General features: G+C 44.9%; 1 protein-coding gene across 2 annotated transcripts in view; it reads left to right on the top strand.

Annotated features, from left to right (window-relative positions):
• The first annotated feature begins 2,368 nt into the window (after positions 1-2,368).
• Positions 2,369-19,586, top strand: part of EHD3 (EH domain containing 3) — a 32,870-nt gene continuing 15,652 nt past the window's right edge. Inside the window, exons 1-3 of one of the 2 annotated variants that reach the window (XM_048509487.1) lie at positions 2,373-2,520; positions 2,867-3,145; positions 17,454-17,630. In XM_048509487.1, coding sequence (XP_048365444.1) covers positions 2,919-3,145; positions 17,454-17,630 — 404 coding nt within the window. In that variant the 5' untranslated portion in view covers positions 2,373-2,520; positions 2,867-2,918. Of the gene's footprint in view, positions 3,146-17,453; positions 17,631-19,586 lie in introns of both variants that reach the window. The other variant, XM_048509396.1, reaches the window with a different exon arrangement.

Raw genomic sequence — 19,586 nt, 5'->3', positions numbered from 1 at the left:
TAAAGGCGACGGTCTCCCCTTCTGCGCACTCCAGGTCTCGTAATGCAAGCCAGGTCCATCTGTTGGTCCTCGGTGATATTCTCGGAGAACAGCCCGGTCTTATTATTTATGGACCTGGCATTTATCAACACCAGTGACTTAAGCAGAGTAGCCTCTGAACCCTACCACTATGCGTTCCTCGGGATAGAACGCGAGGGTCAGAAGGTGCAGTGGCATGTCTGCATCTCCTGCCTCTTCTCTCATATGGCCACCGCCTCACCATCATATTTGCCCCGGGTCTCCATCATCACTGGGATCCCATAGACCCATGGGTGGCCCCCCCATTTCCTACTGTCTCTTGATCTCATCTAACTTCCTGGTGAGGCTCCCCACTTTAGTGGGCCTCGGACTCACCTCTTACCTAACCTCCCATTCATCTAGCAGCCTATCACAATAAATTAATTGGAACAACACAACAGTCAACACTTAATAATTCCTAATTAATTAAATAATTATTTCCTAACTAATTCCCCACTAGCTACTTACAATTTCACCAACTACAGAACATAACCAGAGCCAGAGAGATGTCAATAATAAGTATCAATCAGCATTAAGATCTCAATGATTGGATATCACCCAAACACTTCCTGACGCTCACACCAACGGGAGAGACATGTATATCCACAGCAGCGTAATAATAATAGCCAGGCTCCATAGGGGGAAACAACATAAGCCAAAGCTGCCGCACTAAAACACCGCACCAAGAGCTGGAGTACGGGACCACTCTCTGTACTGTGCCCCATTGCCCTCTGGTGGTCATCAGTAGGTACAGGATTACAGTCACAACAGGAGGATCCAAACCTAGGGGCCCACACCACCTAGGGCAGAGCTCAGTATTAGTCTCTGGAATCCAAGGACGGATTATAGGGTCGGTGAGTGCCAGAGTATGTAATAATAATGCAACAGGCAAGTAGTAGCAGGTAGCACAACAGTCGGAGAAGCCACTGCCACTGGCCACTCCTCCCAGAATCTCAAAGGTGCCGACCTCCTGCCCGGGGATCACCGCTTCACAGTCAACTGGATGTTAAAAAAACTAAAAGGCAGCATTGGTGTTGGACTGCAGAGAAACTGCTAGTCACATAAAGCCCGCATCTTGTGAGGTCCCACCCTCACAATCAGGCCTAACTGGAGGCGATGCGCCAGGTCTCTGCGCATCGGGTCGCATTTCTTCCAAACTTGCTCCAGAGTCACGCTGTCGGTGCCTGCTCGCCACCAGTGCTATGCGTCTCACCGCCTTTCGGGTAACGGGCTCCGACGGCAAATTTTAGCCGCTCCGATTGCACTCTTTCCAGGGGGGACTCTAGGGGCTGAGCTTGGAACAGGGGGGGGTCTCTACACCGACGCTTCTAACACCCCGACACCCTCTCGCCGCAGTCGCGGGTCGCCCTCGGCTCCAGCTCCTCGGGCTGCCAGTCCCGCCCAGCAGCGGCCCGTCTCCGCGGCTGTTCCCCGCTCTTCTGCGCCTGCCGCACCCTCCTCAGGGGGGCCCGGAGGCCGCATTTTTTGGGGTTGGGGGAATCTTTATCACCAACACCCCTGTTGTTAATGTGGTCTCTCGAGGCAGCGTCTCAGCAATGGGTGCCCAACCGCCACGAGCAGACGCGGAAACCAATAGATAGAAAACAAAAAGCACGGTAGGAGACAGGTTTCATATTATAGTCCCAGACGCTTAAGGCGGCTTTGGCTTAAATATTGTTTCTAGGCGCTTTCAATTATATAGGTGGATAGAACAAGTTCTCTCAAGTTAAATTCCAAGGGGATATTTTAGAAACCTGTAAGTAGCGGAGCTCCGCTGCCGAGCTCCGACACGGACGCCATCTTGGTTCTTAGGGCAGTAGACCTGACCTGACCTGGATAGCCCCAGGCTAGCTTGATCGCGTTAGATCTCAGAAGCTAAGCTGTGTTGACCCTGGTTAGTATTTGGATAGGAGACCTTCCAGAAACATGCTGGAGCCCTGGCGTGGAGGCAGGCAACAGCAAACCAACGCCGAACCTCCCTTGTGAAAACTCTAGGGGAGTCGCCATAAACCAGCGGTCACCTAACAGCTAAAAAAAATCCCTTTGCGCCCACCAGATGGCGCAGCGCTTCAGCTTCCTCCAAGCAACCTGCCCGCACTCCACGACTTTTCAGGCATTCTGGCTACGCAGCTGCCTCCGCCTTCTAAATGGCACCACCCAGTTAAGCTTCAGCTCTTCCGTCGCAGCGTCTTTGCGTTGCCATAGAGACAGGAACCGAAACGCATCACGTGCGTCGGTCAAACTTCCGGTCCAAGGCCATGATCCTCCCTGGCGGCGCTCGGGCGTTGCCAGTAGTTGTCAGTAATTTCCGGTTCCTGGTTGATTTCCTGCAAGGCTGGCATTTAAACGCCAGCTGCTCCGTAAGGAAGGAGGATGCGGTGATTCAGGTGCCTCTTCCCGTGGCTAAGGAGACATGCTTGGGAGGCGGTAGCTCGTCCGTTCTCGCCTTAGAGCTGGAAAAGAGTGAGTTGAATCCACCTTTAGAGTTGAATTGTTTCAACGCAAGTGCTTTTAATGCAAAGAAGGGGTGCCTTGCCTTCCCCTCCAAGCTGTTCTTGCGATACTCATCGCTCAGCGGCCGGTCTCAAGAAAACGTGGAGACGCTCAAGGGGAGAAGGAACGAGTCATACATTCTGCTGATCCCTCCTCCTGATGGTCTAAGACGTTTTCTTGCTGTCTTCGTATCACGGGCAAGTTCTTAGCCGGGAATAAAGGGCTGATTTTTGTGGGAAAGTGCAACCAGTAAGTCTAGTAGCGCAATCTGGAACCTGCCAAGAGCAAACTGAGTTAAACGTTTTCCCTTTCTCAGCTTTTGCGGAAGGAAAGAAGAACTCACTCACACCTCTTGCCTGCTCGCAAAAATGTTCAGCTGGTTAGGTACTGATGACAGACGACGAAAAGACCCTGAAGTATTTCATACTGTGAGCGGAGGCCTTAAAAAACTCTACAAAACCAAGTTGCTCCCTCTGGAAGAATACTACAGGTTCCATGAGTTTCATTCCCCTGCTCTTGAAGATGCTGACTTTGACAACAAACCCATGGTTCTGCTTGTGGGACAGTATTCCACTGGGAAGACCACCTTCATAAGGTAAGGCCTGTTTGCTCTTTTGTTTTTTGTGGAGCAATAAACATGCATGAAAACTGTGTTAGTCTTGGCTGTTGTAATGCATGTACTTCAACTGCGTTATTCCCCACCAGCCCCCAAGCTTAGAGTTGCAAAGATAGAAGACCTACTTGTTTATCTTTAAGACTCCTGTAGTTTGTTGTTATTTTCCTAAATTGCAGATTGACAGGATGTTTTTAAGTGTCGGCAAGGAGGGTTTCTTAAATAGATTCAGAAGCACCAGGAAGATACAGAGTTTTCATCTTGGTAAAAAGATTAAAAAGATACTGAAATGGCATTAGGGACAAGTCACAGTGACCCTATTCTTGTCAATAATGTAACAGTTTTAGCTTTTATGGTATTGTAGCATATGTTGAAAAACATGAGGCTGCTGAAGCCTGTGGAAACATGTGGCTCTCAGTGGTGAAAGGGAGCATGACTGATAACGGAATACTAGGAAAATGTTTGGATAGTATCTGTTACTGAGTAAGAAGTGTTGGCAAAAGATTATAGGCATTGTTTCAAAGTATGTAAGCAAAATGTCAGTGATGTGTCTTAAACAGTTGGTCAACTTAGGTTCAGTGGATTCGAGTTGTATGGCCGTGTTCTAGTAGGATTCTCTCCTGACAGCTTTAAGCCAGGCATTTGTGGCTGGCATCTCTGTGAGGATCCTCTGAAGATGCCAGCCACAGATGCAGGCGAAACGTCAGGAGAGAATGTTGCTAGAACACGGCCATACAGCCCGGAAACCACACAGCACCCAAGTGATTCCGGCCGTGAAAGCCTTCGACAATAAGTTGGTCAACTGTTAGCTCAGTATATGGGTATCTCTGTATGAGGGCCTGCTGATTTACAGGTTGGAGCATCTTGCCAACAAGGTAAGGCTAAAGACTCTGGAGCATCTCACTTAGAAAAACGATGACTGAGGGATAGACGTTTGTAAAGTGATGCATAGAGTGGAGAAAGAAGGTGGTCAAGAACTTTTCTTCCTCTCCCAAAATACTGGAATTCAGGAGTACCCAATAAAGTTGATGGACTATTAATTTAAGGTAAAGGAGTACTTTTTTCTTCAAGAAGTAATTAAACATTATCAATCAAAGCCAATGGATGCAGTATTACCCGTGAGCGTGGCTGACTTTAAGAAAGGGTTGACGGATAACATCATCTGTTGCTACTACCTATAGTGACTAAAGGAAACCTCCATACTAAGAGGCAGTAAATCCCTGAATACAGATCCTCTGAGGCAACATCGAGGGAGAGGTTTGGCCTCTGTACCTTGTTGTTTGTCTAGGGCAACTGGTTGGCCACTGCGTGAAATAGATTGCTGACCTAGATAGAGCACTGGTCTATCCCAAGGGCTGCTCCTATGTTCTTATGGGTTATTGAAACATTAGAGAGGAAAATTAGGGATAATGGTATAATGAGAGGGCTGTTGATGAATTAAACCTTTAAAACTTCAAAAATATGTTGAAGGTAACCCAGGCACTTGATTGTCAGGTACTAAGGAATTTGGTATTAACACACAGATGTCAAATAGCTTCCAAGATTTAGCTGAACTGGCTCTTGAGGATTTTTAGGATTTCGAAGGTTCAGCTCTACTTAGAAGAAATGATGTTTCTGGAAATGAAGGCTGGCACACCAAAGTGGTAAACTTGTAACTTCTTATGCTACAGCTCATGTATGTTCACATGGCTGATAATCTTTATTCAAAAAAGTATTCAGTACAGAGATTTAACATCATAGAAGAAGTGAGAAGAAAGCACTGTGCTGTTCTAACATTGTACACGTTGTCCACTTTGCACACATAGTGTTCCAGTTTTAAACAAGACACTGGGTGCATGCCAGGTTGCATGGGTAAGATTTTTCTGGATTGCCAGGCTTACAGTTAAAGTGGGTCTAAGCAGAATGTAGCAGCTTCATTTCCCCTGAGAGGTAACAGCCACAAGTTTGAATTTCTGTGGCTTTTGTGTTGTATGGTAGAGCTGCTACAGAAGGCTTTTATGCCCCAGTGCCTTTGTAGAGGTTTTAAAACCATTGCCTGTATTTTGGTACAGCCTCTTTATCTGGGGAGGCGGGGGGAGGTGTTCCAAAGTGTCTTGTGAGCTACAGAAGCATGAACCTGTTAGTTAGGGTGCTGCAATGACAGGAAGCAGATATATCTGTTTGACACAACAACATCTGTGCTGCTGGTGGGAAATAAGTTGCGGACCTCTTAAGATGGTTCAGGGGGTACAGGTGCATGCCCTCTGTCATTCACTCTAACAATGTATAAAATTCCTTAGACTTGATCTTCCCCTGATATTAGTGTCTCTGTCTGGATTATGCTGGCCGCAGCACCTCATCTAAACAAAAAAGAGCCAGCTTGGGGATAATTTGCATGGTGATCCTCAAGGGCTTGCATAGTACTTTGAGCTTTGGACTGTTTTAGCAATGTCATTTTGACTTAAATGAAAGTTAACATCAAAGAACAATAGTTTAAGGTTATACAAACATTGTGAGTGTGGAGAATGGAATACCCTGTTTTTTTGTTTTACATTAATAGCTTGCCTGTTGAGGGACACCAACTGTGTAGGAATAACTGGGAAAAGCAATCAACTTGTGCCTGGTAATCAATGACCTTGAGTGGTGCAGGCATTTTCTACCTTCTCTTGTGTTGCTGAAATCTAATGCTTTTACCAAAGGGCCAAGTACAGAATGAGCAAGCAGTTCACTTGGCTGCATTCTTTAGAGGTGTGCATTTTTATGAGCCAGATATTGACAGATTCCAGGAACATGGTTTATTTTTAAGGAGGACTTGAAGGTTGAAAATTGTACATAAAATAGCAGCATATAACCAAGTGTATCATTAGTAAAACTGTCTTTCTATCCCTTCCCCTAAACTACTGTTTTTATTTTTGAAAATATAGCAGCAGACGCCCCATCCCCAAGTCACTAGGTTGGATTTTAGTATTGTGTCCAGAGATGGACATGGTAACAAACAGGGTAGAAAGCTCTGGACTGAAACTTGCCAAATGTTTTGAGTAAGATGTATTTACCTAACATAGCACTCTTCCTCTGTTTCTTTGTAGACTCACTGCATTCATTGTGAGAAGCAGTAGCAGCATTTCTGTAAGCAAGTTGTACCTTAAAGCATGAAATAACTGGTCTCTATAGGTAACTGGGTCAGTAGACCACAGTAAATTAATTGAACAACTGGTTTCCATTTTATCACGAAGCACTGGGATCATAATTATGATTGTTAATAACTTCCTTCCAGTCGTCTCTTCTGTTGTGTCCTTTTGTCATTTTCTGCCGAAGTTCTGGCTGTCAAAGAACTTGTCAAGATCTACCTGTGAGGAGTGTTAGCTGGCCTTTAGGATTAAAAGGGTTACTGATGCTCATTCATTCCAAGTTAACCACACCAAAACTTTTTCCTACAAGATCTTGTGGATCCTGTGACTGTATTTCAGGAGCTATCTTTTTCATTGTTTTCACTTTAGCAACCAGTACACTTGTCAAGAGGTAATAGTGTGTTAGGCAGGACTTAAAACAAGAGACCTCAAAGCTTTGTGCATACTGGGGATGTGGGAGGAGAATCAGTTGCTTGGGGAGATTATTGCAGAGCAGAACTCCTAAGACATTTTAGGCATTTTGTTGATGCCTGGCAGCCTTAAGTGGATACAAAACCTTTTCACTGAAGAACTTTGATTGGTTCCCAGTTTTTCTGCCTGAATCCTTGAGGAATCTGGCTTACATCAAGACAAGGGGTTAAATTAAATTATCTGTCTCAACAAAGTTATTGGCTGCTGGGATAAAGGCAAGGTTACAGAGACATAGCAGGGAAGGCTGGCTTTTAGTATTCCTGGAGACTTTGGAATGGAAAAGAAAGGAGGCCTGCTGTGTTTAAGGTCAATGAAGCAAGGCTGAAGTATGCCATTCTGGCTCCAGGGAAATCCAGCTGTGCTTTCTTTTGACTTAGGAGACAGTCTCACTCTGTCAGCCCTGGGATACTCCTCTAAATTACTGGCTTGTGCACTTCTTTCCTCCCAGTTACAAACTCCTCCTTGTGCTGCAGGCCATCTTATCAGAGTTCCACAGTGTGTAGACTTGCCGCAGGGAGTTTATACATTCTTTTGGATTCCATCTTTAATGAACTGTATTGCCATTTGCAATGATGGATGGGATTCCACTGTTAACATAGCACCGTGGCATTATTACTGTTTCCTGCATTACTTGCAAGGAGCGTAGGAAGCAGAAAGGGACAGTACGATTATAACTGACTAATGTGTGGCAGCTGATGCTTAGAAGAACTCTGGGTTTTATCCATCTACCCTGATAATAATGAAATAAACACAAGCTAGTTAGAATAGCGCTCACTGCCAGCACAGGCTTCTCTGCGCCCAGTCAACCAATTTTTGCTTGCTTTCATCCCTTGGGTCCTCTTTCTGTTCTTGATGCCTCACTCCACACCAGGATTTGCCCCTGATACTCCTTTCTGAATTCTTGTAGCTGACTCCCAATAACGTACAATGTTTTGACACAGTGTTTATACTGCTTCCTGTACCCTCAGGGACAACCACAGGATAAATGGTGAGTCCATGTTGCTGACTTTTTTCACTTTGGCCTGCACCAAGAACACTCCTTTTTTCATAACTGCAACATGCATCTTGGCAATTTTATGCCACTTTTAACTGTCATATGTCCCCCAAATATGATGGGAGACAGAGTTGGCAGTAGTTGCCACAGTTCTTTGGGGAGAAGGAATAACTATTATACTAGTTAAATACGTGGTGTAGATATGATGTCTGGTCTATGAAACATCTACTTGTTGATAATTCAGGAGTTCAGTCTATGTAAATGTTCATGATGGTGAAACATGCACTTGAGTAAACCAAAGAAAACAAAGGCACCTATGAAAATCTGAAGAACTCTGGTAGGAGTATGATATTTTCAGAACAATGGATTGAATATGTGTTTTCTGCTATATCATGAAAAAGTTCAAGCATATCATCTTCCTTTCCCTCAATCTAGTTCTGGCAGAGGCAGAGCTACCAGGGGACAGGGGACGCATTGCACTGAGTGCATGCGTGGGTGCGGAAAATACCCCCCCCCCGTGGCGCCCCCTCTCACTTGCCTTTAGTTCAGCCTGAAAGTGCAGGCTGGAAAAGTGGCTTGTTCACTTCAGGCTGAAAACAGCCTGGTGGGAACTTCACTTCCCAGGAGACCTTATGAGAGCCCCAAGGTCTCCTGGGAAGTGTAGTTCCCACCAGGCCATTTTTCCCAGCCAGCACTTTCAGGCTGAACTAAGGTAAGTGTGGGGGGGGGGGGCGCCACATGGGGCAGGGGACACAGAGTACGCACCAGGCGCAGTATGGCCCAGCTACGCCTCTGAGTTCTGGCATGCATTTTTCCTTTCTCTGGGTAAGTTCTGATCTTCTCTCATGACAGGATGTATTTAGAACTGGGGTCTGCAACCTGCGGCTTTCGTCCTTGTACTGCGGCTCCGTTTGACTTGGGTCCTCTCGACCTCCTTCAGAGAGTCACCCTAAGGGTTAATGGGAAAGAGTCCCCATTCCTAGAGAGGCACAGCCTGAGACAGCTATCCCAAGCCACTTCCGGCCTCCCTGATGATAGCGCGGGGTGGGGGCGGAGCACCACTGGTGGATCCTATTGAACAGGTGAGCAGTGAAGGGCAGGAAACGGGAGGGAGTTGCAAGAGCGCAGATTTTCAGTGCAATCCTAACCTCAGTCCGCCCCCCCTTGAATGGAGGGTCAGGGGTCAACCCTGCTTTGGGTGGCCTCATTTCCCCCTCCTCCAGGTCCTTCTGGGGGGGGACCACATGGGGGCCCCCAGCACCACCACCTTGGGTTGCAGACCCCCCAGCAGCCCCACTGAGCTCCAGGGGCTTTCCTGGCGGATGGCAGCCTGGCTGAGTCCAGGTGAGAAAGACGATGTCAGGTTTTAAAGGAGTTATTACCTGCAGCCCTGCAAGGTTGCACTCGTCGGGGTTGTTTGATGGGGAGGTGGGGGTGGGTGGGAATTGTTTGCTTCTGCATTGCCAAGGAGGGCATGGGGAAAGCCTTGCACGTGGATCTTGGAAGGTTTACTTCAGAGTAAGCCAGTGGAGGGTAAGCTTGTAGATTGTGGAAGTGAGGAAGGCTGGGATCATCCTCAACCATGATTGTCACAGACTGCCAACTCCTGGCGGGCAAATCCCAGGACATTTGGGGGTAGAGTCTCAGAAGCTGTGGCTTTTGGGACCAGGGCGGGGGCCATGCTTAGTGAGGAATATGGCTGTCAAGTCCACCCTCCATGGCAGACATGGAGGTCTGTTACTATTTTTTAAGAGTTCAAAATGTTCAAAATGTGTTCTTTACATAAATAAAATATAATTCTCTCTAGCGCTTCATGGATTTCAGAAGCAACATACTATAATTGTTTATACAAAGCGGAAAGGTGGAAAAAACAATATATACAGTGTCATCTTAATTTTAAATGTCAAAAAGTATTTGCGGCTCCAAGTGTTTTCTTTTCCATGGGAAATGAGTCCAAATGGCTCTTTGGGTGTTAAAGGTTGCTGACCCTTGATTTAGAAGAACAATCGTTCAGTTTAGTTTTGGTTTCAATTACTTCCTCTCCCTAATCAGTTTCTGTCCAAGGTCTTGAAGACTTATATTTTTTTGAGATGTTAATTGGGATGAGGGCTTTGAGTTTGCAGAGTTTGCGCTTCCTCACTGTGAAACCTGTTTTGCTTGACCAGGCTGAATTAACAGGATACTTTGCACTGTTGTTGTTTAAGACAACACACAGAGGAGAATCAATTTACTAGTAAGCATCTATTCCACCTATAAAGAACGTACCATGCTTCAATGATTTGCTTTTAAACTGTTAGATTATTCCTCATCTATCTCCCTATCACCACTCTCCCGCTCCAAAATATAACAAAATTCTTGTTCTCTTGGGACAGTCCTGTAAACGTCTAAAGGGAAGGAATTCTGAGTCTTTTTCAAGCTTTGTATCCACTGGTTTCCATATCTGCACTCTTCTATTGCTGAAGTCCCTTTCTAAAGGCCTGGTTGTTCCTTAGCTTTAAACAGCATCAGCCTTTCTTTTTGTTATAGAATAGGATAGTAATTGAAAGCTTGGTGAATGAAAAGCAAAAATATACCTCCCAATAGTGTGCAGTGCCCTAGAGACCTCAGTCACTGGCACCTATTTCCAGGTTGGCAGAACATGGCAAATTCTTTAAAGATACTGACAAACTGGCTGGCCGCACCCTTCTGATGGTGTTTCCTTCAAAAACTGCCTTAACGTTACCAGCAAGATGCATCCTGTACAGAGCATGGGGCTGTAGAAATACAGAAAGAAGCTAACATGATTGGAGTTGATGTAGGCCAGGGCAATAAAAACTTAAGGGCTATGAATGGCTTTAGCCCCACCGCAAGCTGCGATCTTAACTAAGAAGGGGGATCAATAGCCATCAATTTCATATGCTTGCTCACGGCTCCTTGCAGACTTATAATTCCTTTCCTAGGAAATTGTAATGGCCGTATGCTGGCAGTCACTCATGCTGCAGACACCAAGTGCTTGTTCCAGTGGTCAGGGATATTGGAGGCTGGTGATGTAGGAGGCTGGCAACACTTCCTTGGCAAGTAGCTCCTTAGTAAATGTAACTGCCATTCCTTGCCTCTTTTTCAGTCTTTGGTTTGTCCAACCAAAAACAGAAAAACCTCATCCTAATTGCTGTGCATGTCGAAGCTGGCCTGTTGTAGTGGAAACAGTCAAACAGCTACAAGTTCTGATTGCAATAAGAGCAGTCACCAGAAATCTGCCCCTAATGGCTTAACTGGCTGAGTGGCAGTAAGTATTTCACCATTTTTTCCAGTAAAGGTTAATAAACTCACTATAACAAAGTTATGTATATTTTCTTGTTTCCAACTCATTTGTTTAAATGCAACCTCTGATCACGTGCTTATATCGTAAACACACAATTATAAATATGACTAAAATTACTCCAATGTAGAAAATGGTCACACAAGACTCAAACACATATAAACTTGTATTCCACAAATAAAGTACCTGACTAGTCAACCCCTGGTTTGTTTTGACCTAATGATTCACTCCTCAGCTTGGCCAAAGTACCTGTGTAAAGTACAAATTATATATGCCAGTCCCCATTCCTCTCATGGAATCGCCAGCTGCAGCTGGCAATCGTAAGACTTCTTCTGCTAAATTATGCATGTCATTTCTATTGTTCTTTTACTTTTCTTAAAATCCTTGCACACACTTAAAAAAACCCTTGCACACACTTACTTCATAGACAGTCTTTACGATGCTCTAATCAAAAGACTCCTCAATTATTCTTGGTCATCCCACTTAGAAAAATAAACGGTGACCCAACAAATGAATAACACTGTAATATATGTATCTTGTTTTACATGGTGTTGGTATATAAAACCACATCCACTAACAGCATGGGACCACTTGACTCTCATGTCCAGCCTGTGTTTACAAAAAGAGGGAACTTAAATAGCAGTCACTTGCACCTAAATGCCCCTGGCTATCCTTAATGGCCAACAGCTGTGAATTAAACAAAAGATGGCAAGTCCAAAGCCTGGTTTAATCCTCTTGGTGTGGGTTTAAAAAGAAATTGTTATATTATATTTTTCTAGAGAAAGTTGCCAACTCAGGAAGTCTGATATCAATGAAACAAAGACTGTTACAAAGAGAAACCTTTGTAGGCACTTAAAGAGGTGAAGCAGTTCACCAGTGCAGCAGATAAATATGCTGGGAAAGGCAGAATTTTCCACAGAAGAAACTTTAACAAGGTGAAAAAAGCAATTCTCCCTGACAGTTTGTGGGAACCTACCAGACTATGTGGGAAAATAAACACTGGTGCCTCTCCCCTTCCGTCCCCTCGTTTGCATGCCACCCCTCCCTCCCCTCCCTCCATTAGGATGGGTGGGCCATGTTCAGATTCTGGGGCCCCTCCCCTTTCCTCCCCTCCCTTGCATGCCACCCCTCCCCCTCCCTCCACTAGGGTGAGTGGGCCAGGTCCAGATGCTGGGCCCCCTCCCCTCCCTTGCATGCCACCCCTCACTCACTCCCCTCCCTTGCATGCTACCCCTCACTCCATTAGGGCCATGTCCAGATGATGGGCCCCCTTCCCTTCCTTCTCCTCCCTTGTATGCCATCCCTCACTCCCTCTACTAACCCTCCCCTCTCTTGCACACCGCCCCTCTCCCTCCCTCCCGCCACTAGGGTGGGTGGGCCAGGTCCTGATGCCGGGGCCCCTTCCCTCCCCTCCCTTGCATGCCACCCCTCCCTCCCCCTAATCCTCCTCTCCCCTCTCTTGCATGCCACCCCTACCCCTCCCTCCAGTAGGGTGGGTGGGCCAGGTCCAGATGCTTGGCCCCCTCTCCTCCCTCCCCTCCCTTGCTGTGATCCTCAGGTTGGGGCTGGGTTCAGAACTTCCTCCTTCTGATCTATTGCAATCAGAAGTGGGAGTTAACTGTGCTGCCAATGCTCAGAGAACAGTGGATTGGAGAACATAAAAGGTACAGTGGCTTGAAAGATCCTTTCCCCCCTCTGTTTCTACCCCCGGATCATAATGCCAATCTTTTTGCGACCTGAACCCACAACTAAGCAAGCTACCAAGACAGTAATCTAAGGAGCTGCTCAATATGCAGTGACCTGATTTTTTTTCCACTCTCATTTAATCTAGTCTAATGGGATAGCCCAGGGGTAGGGAACCTGCGGCTCTCCAGATGTTCAGGAACTACAATTCCCATCAGCCGCTACCAGCATGGCCAATTGGCCATGCTGACAGAGGCTGATGGGAATTGTAGTTCCTGAACATCTGGAGAGCCGCAGGTTCCCTACCCCTGGGATAGCCCAAGCGCTAAACTCCTTGAGCTCAAACTTGATACTTCATTTTATGGTCAAATATAGGAACTACAGGTAAGAAGCAGTCCTGGCTTTGGTCAGTTTTAGATATGGGGGTGATATTCATCTGTATTTGCTGAATGAGGAGGCCTCACGGCATTTCCTTACCTTCTAAATATATATTGCCCAATTGTTTGCTTATCTCACAGAACTTTTTAGTGTACCTTTTTAATATTCCCATCTGGTTCTTCAAAGTCTGGTGAAAGAGAAATGGGAAAAAATTGGAGAGCTTGACATTGTGTCAGATGATGTAGTCACTTCTGAGAATAACAGGGAGTTCTATCATGGTATCTAAAGCTCTATTCCAAGAATCCTAGAAACCCCCCCCCCCCCACACACACACACATACTGATGTCACTTCTGGGTTTTGCTGGAAGTGACGTTGCCTGATAGCTTGATGCAGCATGCCAGTCCCCATTCCTCTCATGGAATCGCCAGCTGCAGCTGGCAATCATAAGATTTCTTCTGCTAAATTATTTTATGGGAAGGATAAGACCAACACAACAATTATGGTACTCAATTACGTATAACCGACTGCTGAACAAAGCTTGTCTAAACTGTGATGGGATCAACTAAACTGAAGAATGTGGTGCTGCTGTGGAGTTGCCAACCTCCATATGCAGGGTGGATTTCTCTAGGTGACAGATCTGCTCTAATGGAGAAAATGACACTTTTGGAAGATGGACTTTATGGCACCAAAATTCAGCTTAGCTCCTTCTTCTGTCCAAGCACTGCCTCCAGATCTCTGGGAATTTTCTAGAGTGGTGTTGGTAAACTGATGCTGCAGAGTACAGAAATTAGTTAGCTCTTAACTTGAGATATGTAAAGATCACTCAACTTACTGCACAGTGAATTATGTAAAGCTGCAAAATATGGCTTGAACTAGTAATCGACATGATAAGGCAAGTAAAGTTGATTAAGTACAATTAAATGTAGCATTGTGAGTTTATGCTGCTTATATAAATGGCAGCATTGCTGAACACGTAGATAGCAAGTGTTTTGTGTTCTGCAAGACATTTAGCCAGCAAAACATTCCCCTTCTCCTGATGTCCCATCAGTCATCACACAATGAAAGTATGACTTAGCAAGGAAGGCTTCTGAAGAGGTTTAATTGCTAATGAGAGTGCTGATCATGGGACATACATAATTAACTTTTCTTTCTTTACTGTTCACTCAACCAAGTGGTCACGAACAGCTACTGAGAGCTAGTGTATGAGCAATTGATGGAAAGTTGCCTACTTTGTAAAAGGTTTGTGCCCTTGTCTTTGAGCGTTCCCATATTTCTGCAACAGCAGCCAATAGTCCAGCAACCGCAGATATAACTCGTCCATCTTTGGTTTTTAGTGGCCTAGTAGTCTCAGCAACTAGACAAGTCAAATCATTATTAAATAGAGGGAAAATTAACTTCTGTCTGTTTCAAGGATTCAGGACAACATAGAAATACATGGTCTGTGGATTAAACACGGTTAAGATTGCAATTGCATGTTTTCTCTGAATATGGAATACCAGCATCTCCAGGAATTTCCCAACCCAGAGTTGACAACCCTAGCAATAGGACTTTGCAAGTTTTTATCCCAAAGACTCCTCTCCCAAGGTATTGGTGACCTTCCTCTACCTTTATTTTATTTATTTCCCCTCCCCTTCTCCAGCAAGACAACACCCAGTGCAACTTAAGAGTGAAAGAATCATTTTAAGCATCTCTCCCATATAACAAACAGCATCAAATAACTGTCATGACATGGATTGACTATGTCAGTCATTTTTGCCAGATCAAAGCTCTTTCAGGGCCCCAAGTAAGGTTACCAGTCTTCAGGTAGGGCCTGGCAATCTCCTGGAACTACACCGATACTCCAGACAACAGCAGATTTCTCCTGGATAAAATAGCTGCTTCAGAGATAGACTGTATAGCATTGTATCCACCTTGCCCAGGCTTCTCCACCTATTTTTTTAGGTATTTCCCAGCCCAGAGCATGGACAAAGGTAGGGGCAAGCTGTTAGCTTTCTTCAGCCCTGACTAGAGAGCAGAGGCATTATCTATTCTAGGCAAACTGGAGCCCGGGGACAAAACCTGAGTTTGCTGCTGCCCTCTCCCACCCCTCCCCCCGGCCTGGTATGGACGGCCACCCTCCCCCACCACAACCAAACAATGATTTTTTGCACCAACTCACAAAACGCCTCCTACCCCCAGCAAAACATACATGTCTCTCTCCCCACCAACTCTCTTTCCTAATTTTGTCCTCACACTAACCCCATAAAATAGGTTATTAGCCTGAGAAACAGCTCCAAGCCAGTGCAAGTGGGTATTAAGCATGTAAATCTCTCACAAATCACCTCCAGCAAAACATTTACCAAACAAATATCAGCATCATCTCTCACGAAACACCTCCAGTGGAATCCATCCCCAAACAGCATCACTTTCAATGTTTAAACTAGGAAGTCCAGATTTTTCTTTTAACTCCACCTTAAAGGGAGAATCTGGGGTCCCCAGTTAAAACAACATTGAAAGTGATGCTGTTTGGGGGTGGATTCTCCCTTACCCTGAAACAGCATCACTTTCAATGTTTAAACTGGGGATCTCAGATTCTCCCTTTAAGACCATGTCGAAGGGTATGGATTTAAAAGGAGAAATTTCAGGGTATTTTTAGGAGACTCTCCAGGTTTGGTAAAGTTTGGTTCGGGGGGTCCAAAGTTATGGACCCTCAAAAATGAAGCCCACATCTCCTATTAGTTCCTATTGGAAACAATGGGGGATAGGGTCACCCCCTTTGGGAGTCCATAACTTTGGACCCCCTGAACCAAACTTTCCTGGGTGGTATCATCAGGAGAGTATCCTGAAAACTCCCTGAAATGTTGGTGCTGATAGCCTAAAAACCATGCCCCCTGCAGGCCAAAAACCTGAAAAAACACTGAAAATTCAAAAAAACACAAACCTGAATTTTTGGCACTCCCCACATGACCAAATGGGGGATGCCCAGGGTCATTTGACTCCCCATGTCCCCATTGCAGATATGCCCCTTCTGGAGAGCCATGAGAGTTTAATGGCTGGAGAATCAGACTAGGATTTTGGAGACCCAGGTTTGAATTCCCAGTCTCACAGGGAAATTTGCTAGTTGATCTTGAGCCAGTCACACATTGTCAGCCTAGCCTACTACATAGGGTTGTTTTGAGGAAAAAGTGGATATGAGGAGGATGAGGTAAGCAAGTTTGGGTCTCTCCTGGGGATAAAGATGAGGTATAAATGGAGTGAATGAACTGAAGCTGTCTCTCCCCTGCCCCTCTGTCTTGTGAACTGCTTGTTCTCAGTCACTAGACACTATGATGGTTGCCAGAAAAACAGTTTCTTGACTGTAGTAGACAGACCAGGAATTTGTTCTTTCAGGGTAATTGCAGGGTGATGGGAGCACTCCTGTAGTTATAATGAGAGTTTGGCTTTTTAACTGTATCCTAGAAAATCTTAAGAAAGAAATCTATAAAAGCTGAGTGTGCAAAGTTCAGCAAGCACTTATCAGTATAATAAGTACCTTTTTAAAAGCTAGAATGTTAATTTGGCCATGTGATGCTGGCACACTAGCTGACTGAGCCAGGACTCAGCTTAGGTTCCTGGGTGTAGACTCTGTGTCTGCATTGGTTTTCTGTCCTAGACACAACTCAGGAGGATGATTGTGTGGATTATGCGCAGCCATAACCTCTTGTACGTTTTTATTTATTATGGCAAGTTGTGTGACTTCCTTGGGAGTAAGTTTACTCAGTCATTCCAGCATATCAGGACAAGTACCTATGTTGGAAGCAAAACAATTAGGTTGGGGGGATGTCTGAGGCTGTTGTACCCTATACCAGTAGGTTTGTTTTTCTGTGTTACAAAATTACCTGAAGAGACTGGATGACCTGTTCTGAATCTTGGCAGGCACTTTTTTTGTTGGTCTGCTCTGTCCAACATATTGGGAATGCTCTAAAATAGCCGGTGCCCTTACATTGTGAACTGTGCACAGGACAGGCTGGCTGTCACTTCTGCAGTGGCTCAATTTGCCTCATGGTAGGAGACAATAGACCAGCTTTCCATGTTGTTACAGTCTCTACAGGTGATATAAGAATACATTAGAATTTTTCCATGTTTCTGGAAGAAATTTAAAACATTTTGTTTGGGTATATGAATTCTATAGTGCTTTTGTTGATTTTTTGCGGGGGGAAGGGTACTCTTCCTGATTCTTCAGAGAAAAGAGATTGAGAATATTGCACATCTAATATTGTCTGCAAGCCTCCTCAGTTTTGTTCCTAATAAGAAATTATTTTCAACTATGCACAGAAGACCTGCAGCTAGACAGAGCATACATGCCCCTCATGCCCTTTATTTGTTTGTTTTTTCCTTAGGTACCTTCTTGAACAAGATTTCCCTGGAATGAGGATTGGGCCAGAGCCTACAACTGATTCTTTCATTGCGGTGATGCAGGGGGATGTGGAAGGCATCATTCCTGGAAATGCACTGGTAGTGGATCCAAAAAAACCTTTTAGGAAACTCAATGCCTTTGGCAATGCCTTCTTGAACAGGTCGGTATGGAGGTTCCTGATAGCAAAGCTACTTTGAAATGCAGCCAGGTCTTTGGGTTAGAACTGGATGAAATTTGGGCTGGGTGGATGTTTTGTTCAGGAAAACCAGATCCTGCAATAAGGGTAGCCTGATTACTCTGCTTCCAAGCACTTTCATAAATAAAATTCTATGGCTGTAGTTTTTTAAGGTGACTCACAAACAATTAAAACATAAAATGAAACAGTCTCTAAGAGCATGTAGGACCATTGAGTGATAGTGGAGAAAGAGGCCATGATATTTCTAGACCACCTAGGAAATTTTAATAAGTTTTACTGGGCACTGATCTCACTCAGCAGAACTGCCTCACCTCTTCTGCCCCCACCCCGGCCCCAACTTCCCCCCTCTGATAGTTCGTTTGATTTAAATAACTAAATCTCTGAGATGAGAAGAGAGGAATTTATTCCAGATTAAGGATGAATATAATTTGCTCATCATATTTATATCTGAGCTGTTGCAAGCCCAGACTTAGTGGCAAGCTTGAGTTGCTTAAAATGTGAGGTCTTTTTCTTTAAAATATATGAAAAGAGTACTGAAAACAGCACTGAAATATCAGAGTACTAAATAAAAGTGGGTCAAGGTCAGGGAGGGGGGGCACAGCATTGCAGTCACATACGTTTGTTCTGTATGTGTTTGTGTTACCACCGGGCCCTGCTCATCACTGCTGAGATGAAAAGCCCCAGTGCTGTTCAGAGGAAGCTGCCGAGAGTTGGCCCTCTGCGCAAAGGCAGAGTGTTATCCATTGGTGCTTTGCCTTCTCAACAGGGACTGCAGTGAAGGGCCACTAGCTGGCAAGAAGTCTGACTCCTGCTTTTGAACACCTTGATTATTTCTCTCTTGGGGTAGATTGGGGTGTAAAGGACAACAGCTGCCTCGACAATAGCCGACGCACAGTCTGATTTTCTGTGAGGACAAGGAGGTTTGATTAACTTTCCTCAGACTGTTAAGATCTCTTTAAGGTTTCCAACAGGATACAGCTTTGGAAGATTTTTAGGTTAAATGCCTAATAGCGTAGTTTTAGAAGTAAAAGGGAACTTTAATTTAAGTATTTTTTGTATTTTCATATGCACTTCTGTCCAAAACTGGATTTTTTTTACAAGTCTACCACATGTGAAAGAAAGATCCAGCTTCTTCTTCACGAAGACCATCACCCTGTTTGCTCACCTTCTTAATAACATCAGGCATTATAAACCATCTGTAGACTCCAAATATATTCTGACAGCTGCATGATTCTGTGAATTTCTTCAGCATAGCCCCCACCCCCAGTTTGGTTCTAGTTTTTGCATGGAAACAGGTTTAAGCTATATTATGTGGAGTCAAGACCAAAGTGCTCCTGTATTTATGAGGGCAGAAAGGAAGGCAGTAGCAGAGAATCTTTCCTAAATATAGCAGGGATTTCTAGCTCTGAAATGTACAGAATGCAGAGTAAGAAACCAGAATGCAGAGTAAGTAACCCAAGCATTTTACTCTGTCCTCAGAATCTAACAAAATGACTGCTCTTGGCATTTCATGTCCCTGCTTGTCAGACTGACATAATAGGAGGGAGGAGCGGGAGTCTTTGGACATAATCAGCAGTTGCGGCTTGTTGTAACTGTTGCCGGCCAACTTCCTCCATTCATTATCCCTGTTTCATTTTCTCCCTTTCTCCATGGCGCAACTAGAATACTCTTCCCCTTCCCATTTCCTCTGGTATTGAACCTGAGTCTTCTGGGTTGCTTAGCTGTGTGCCTGCTTCAGAAGCACATGTGAAGTTGTTCGCTATAAGTTGTTGTCCTAGCGGAGTCTGTAGTGGTAGCCAGTGGTACAAATGCTGTTCAGCTAGGGATGTATGTGGGATGTGCACAGGTTCATCAGCCACTTCCTCCTCAGTTGAATGAAGCTGAACACCACACAGCCTTTTACATCGAGAATGCAGAATT

The sequence above is a fragment of the Sphaerodactylus townsendi genome, linkage group LG01, assembly GCF_021028975.2.
Source record: "Sphaerodactylus townsendi isolate TG3544 linkage group LG01, MPM_Stown_v2.3, whole genome shotgun sequence".
NCBI classification, from domain to species: Eukaryota; Metazoa; Chordata; class Lepidosauria; order Squamata; family Sphaerodactylidae; genus Sphaerodactylus; species Sphaerodactylus townsendi.
Note: the sequence above shows the minus strand (reverse complement) of the source record. Positions and strands in the feature narration are given on the sequence as shown.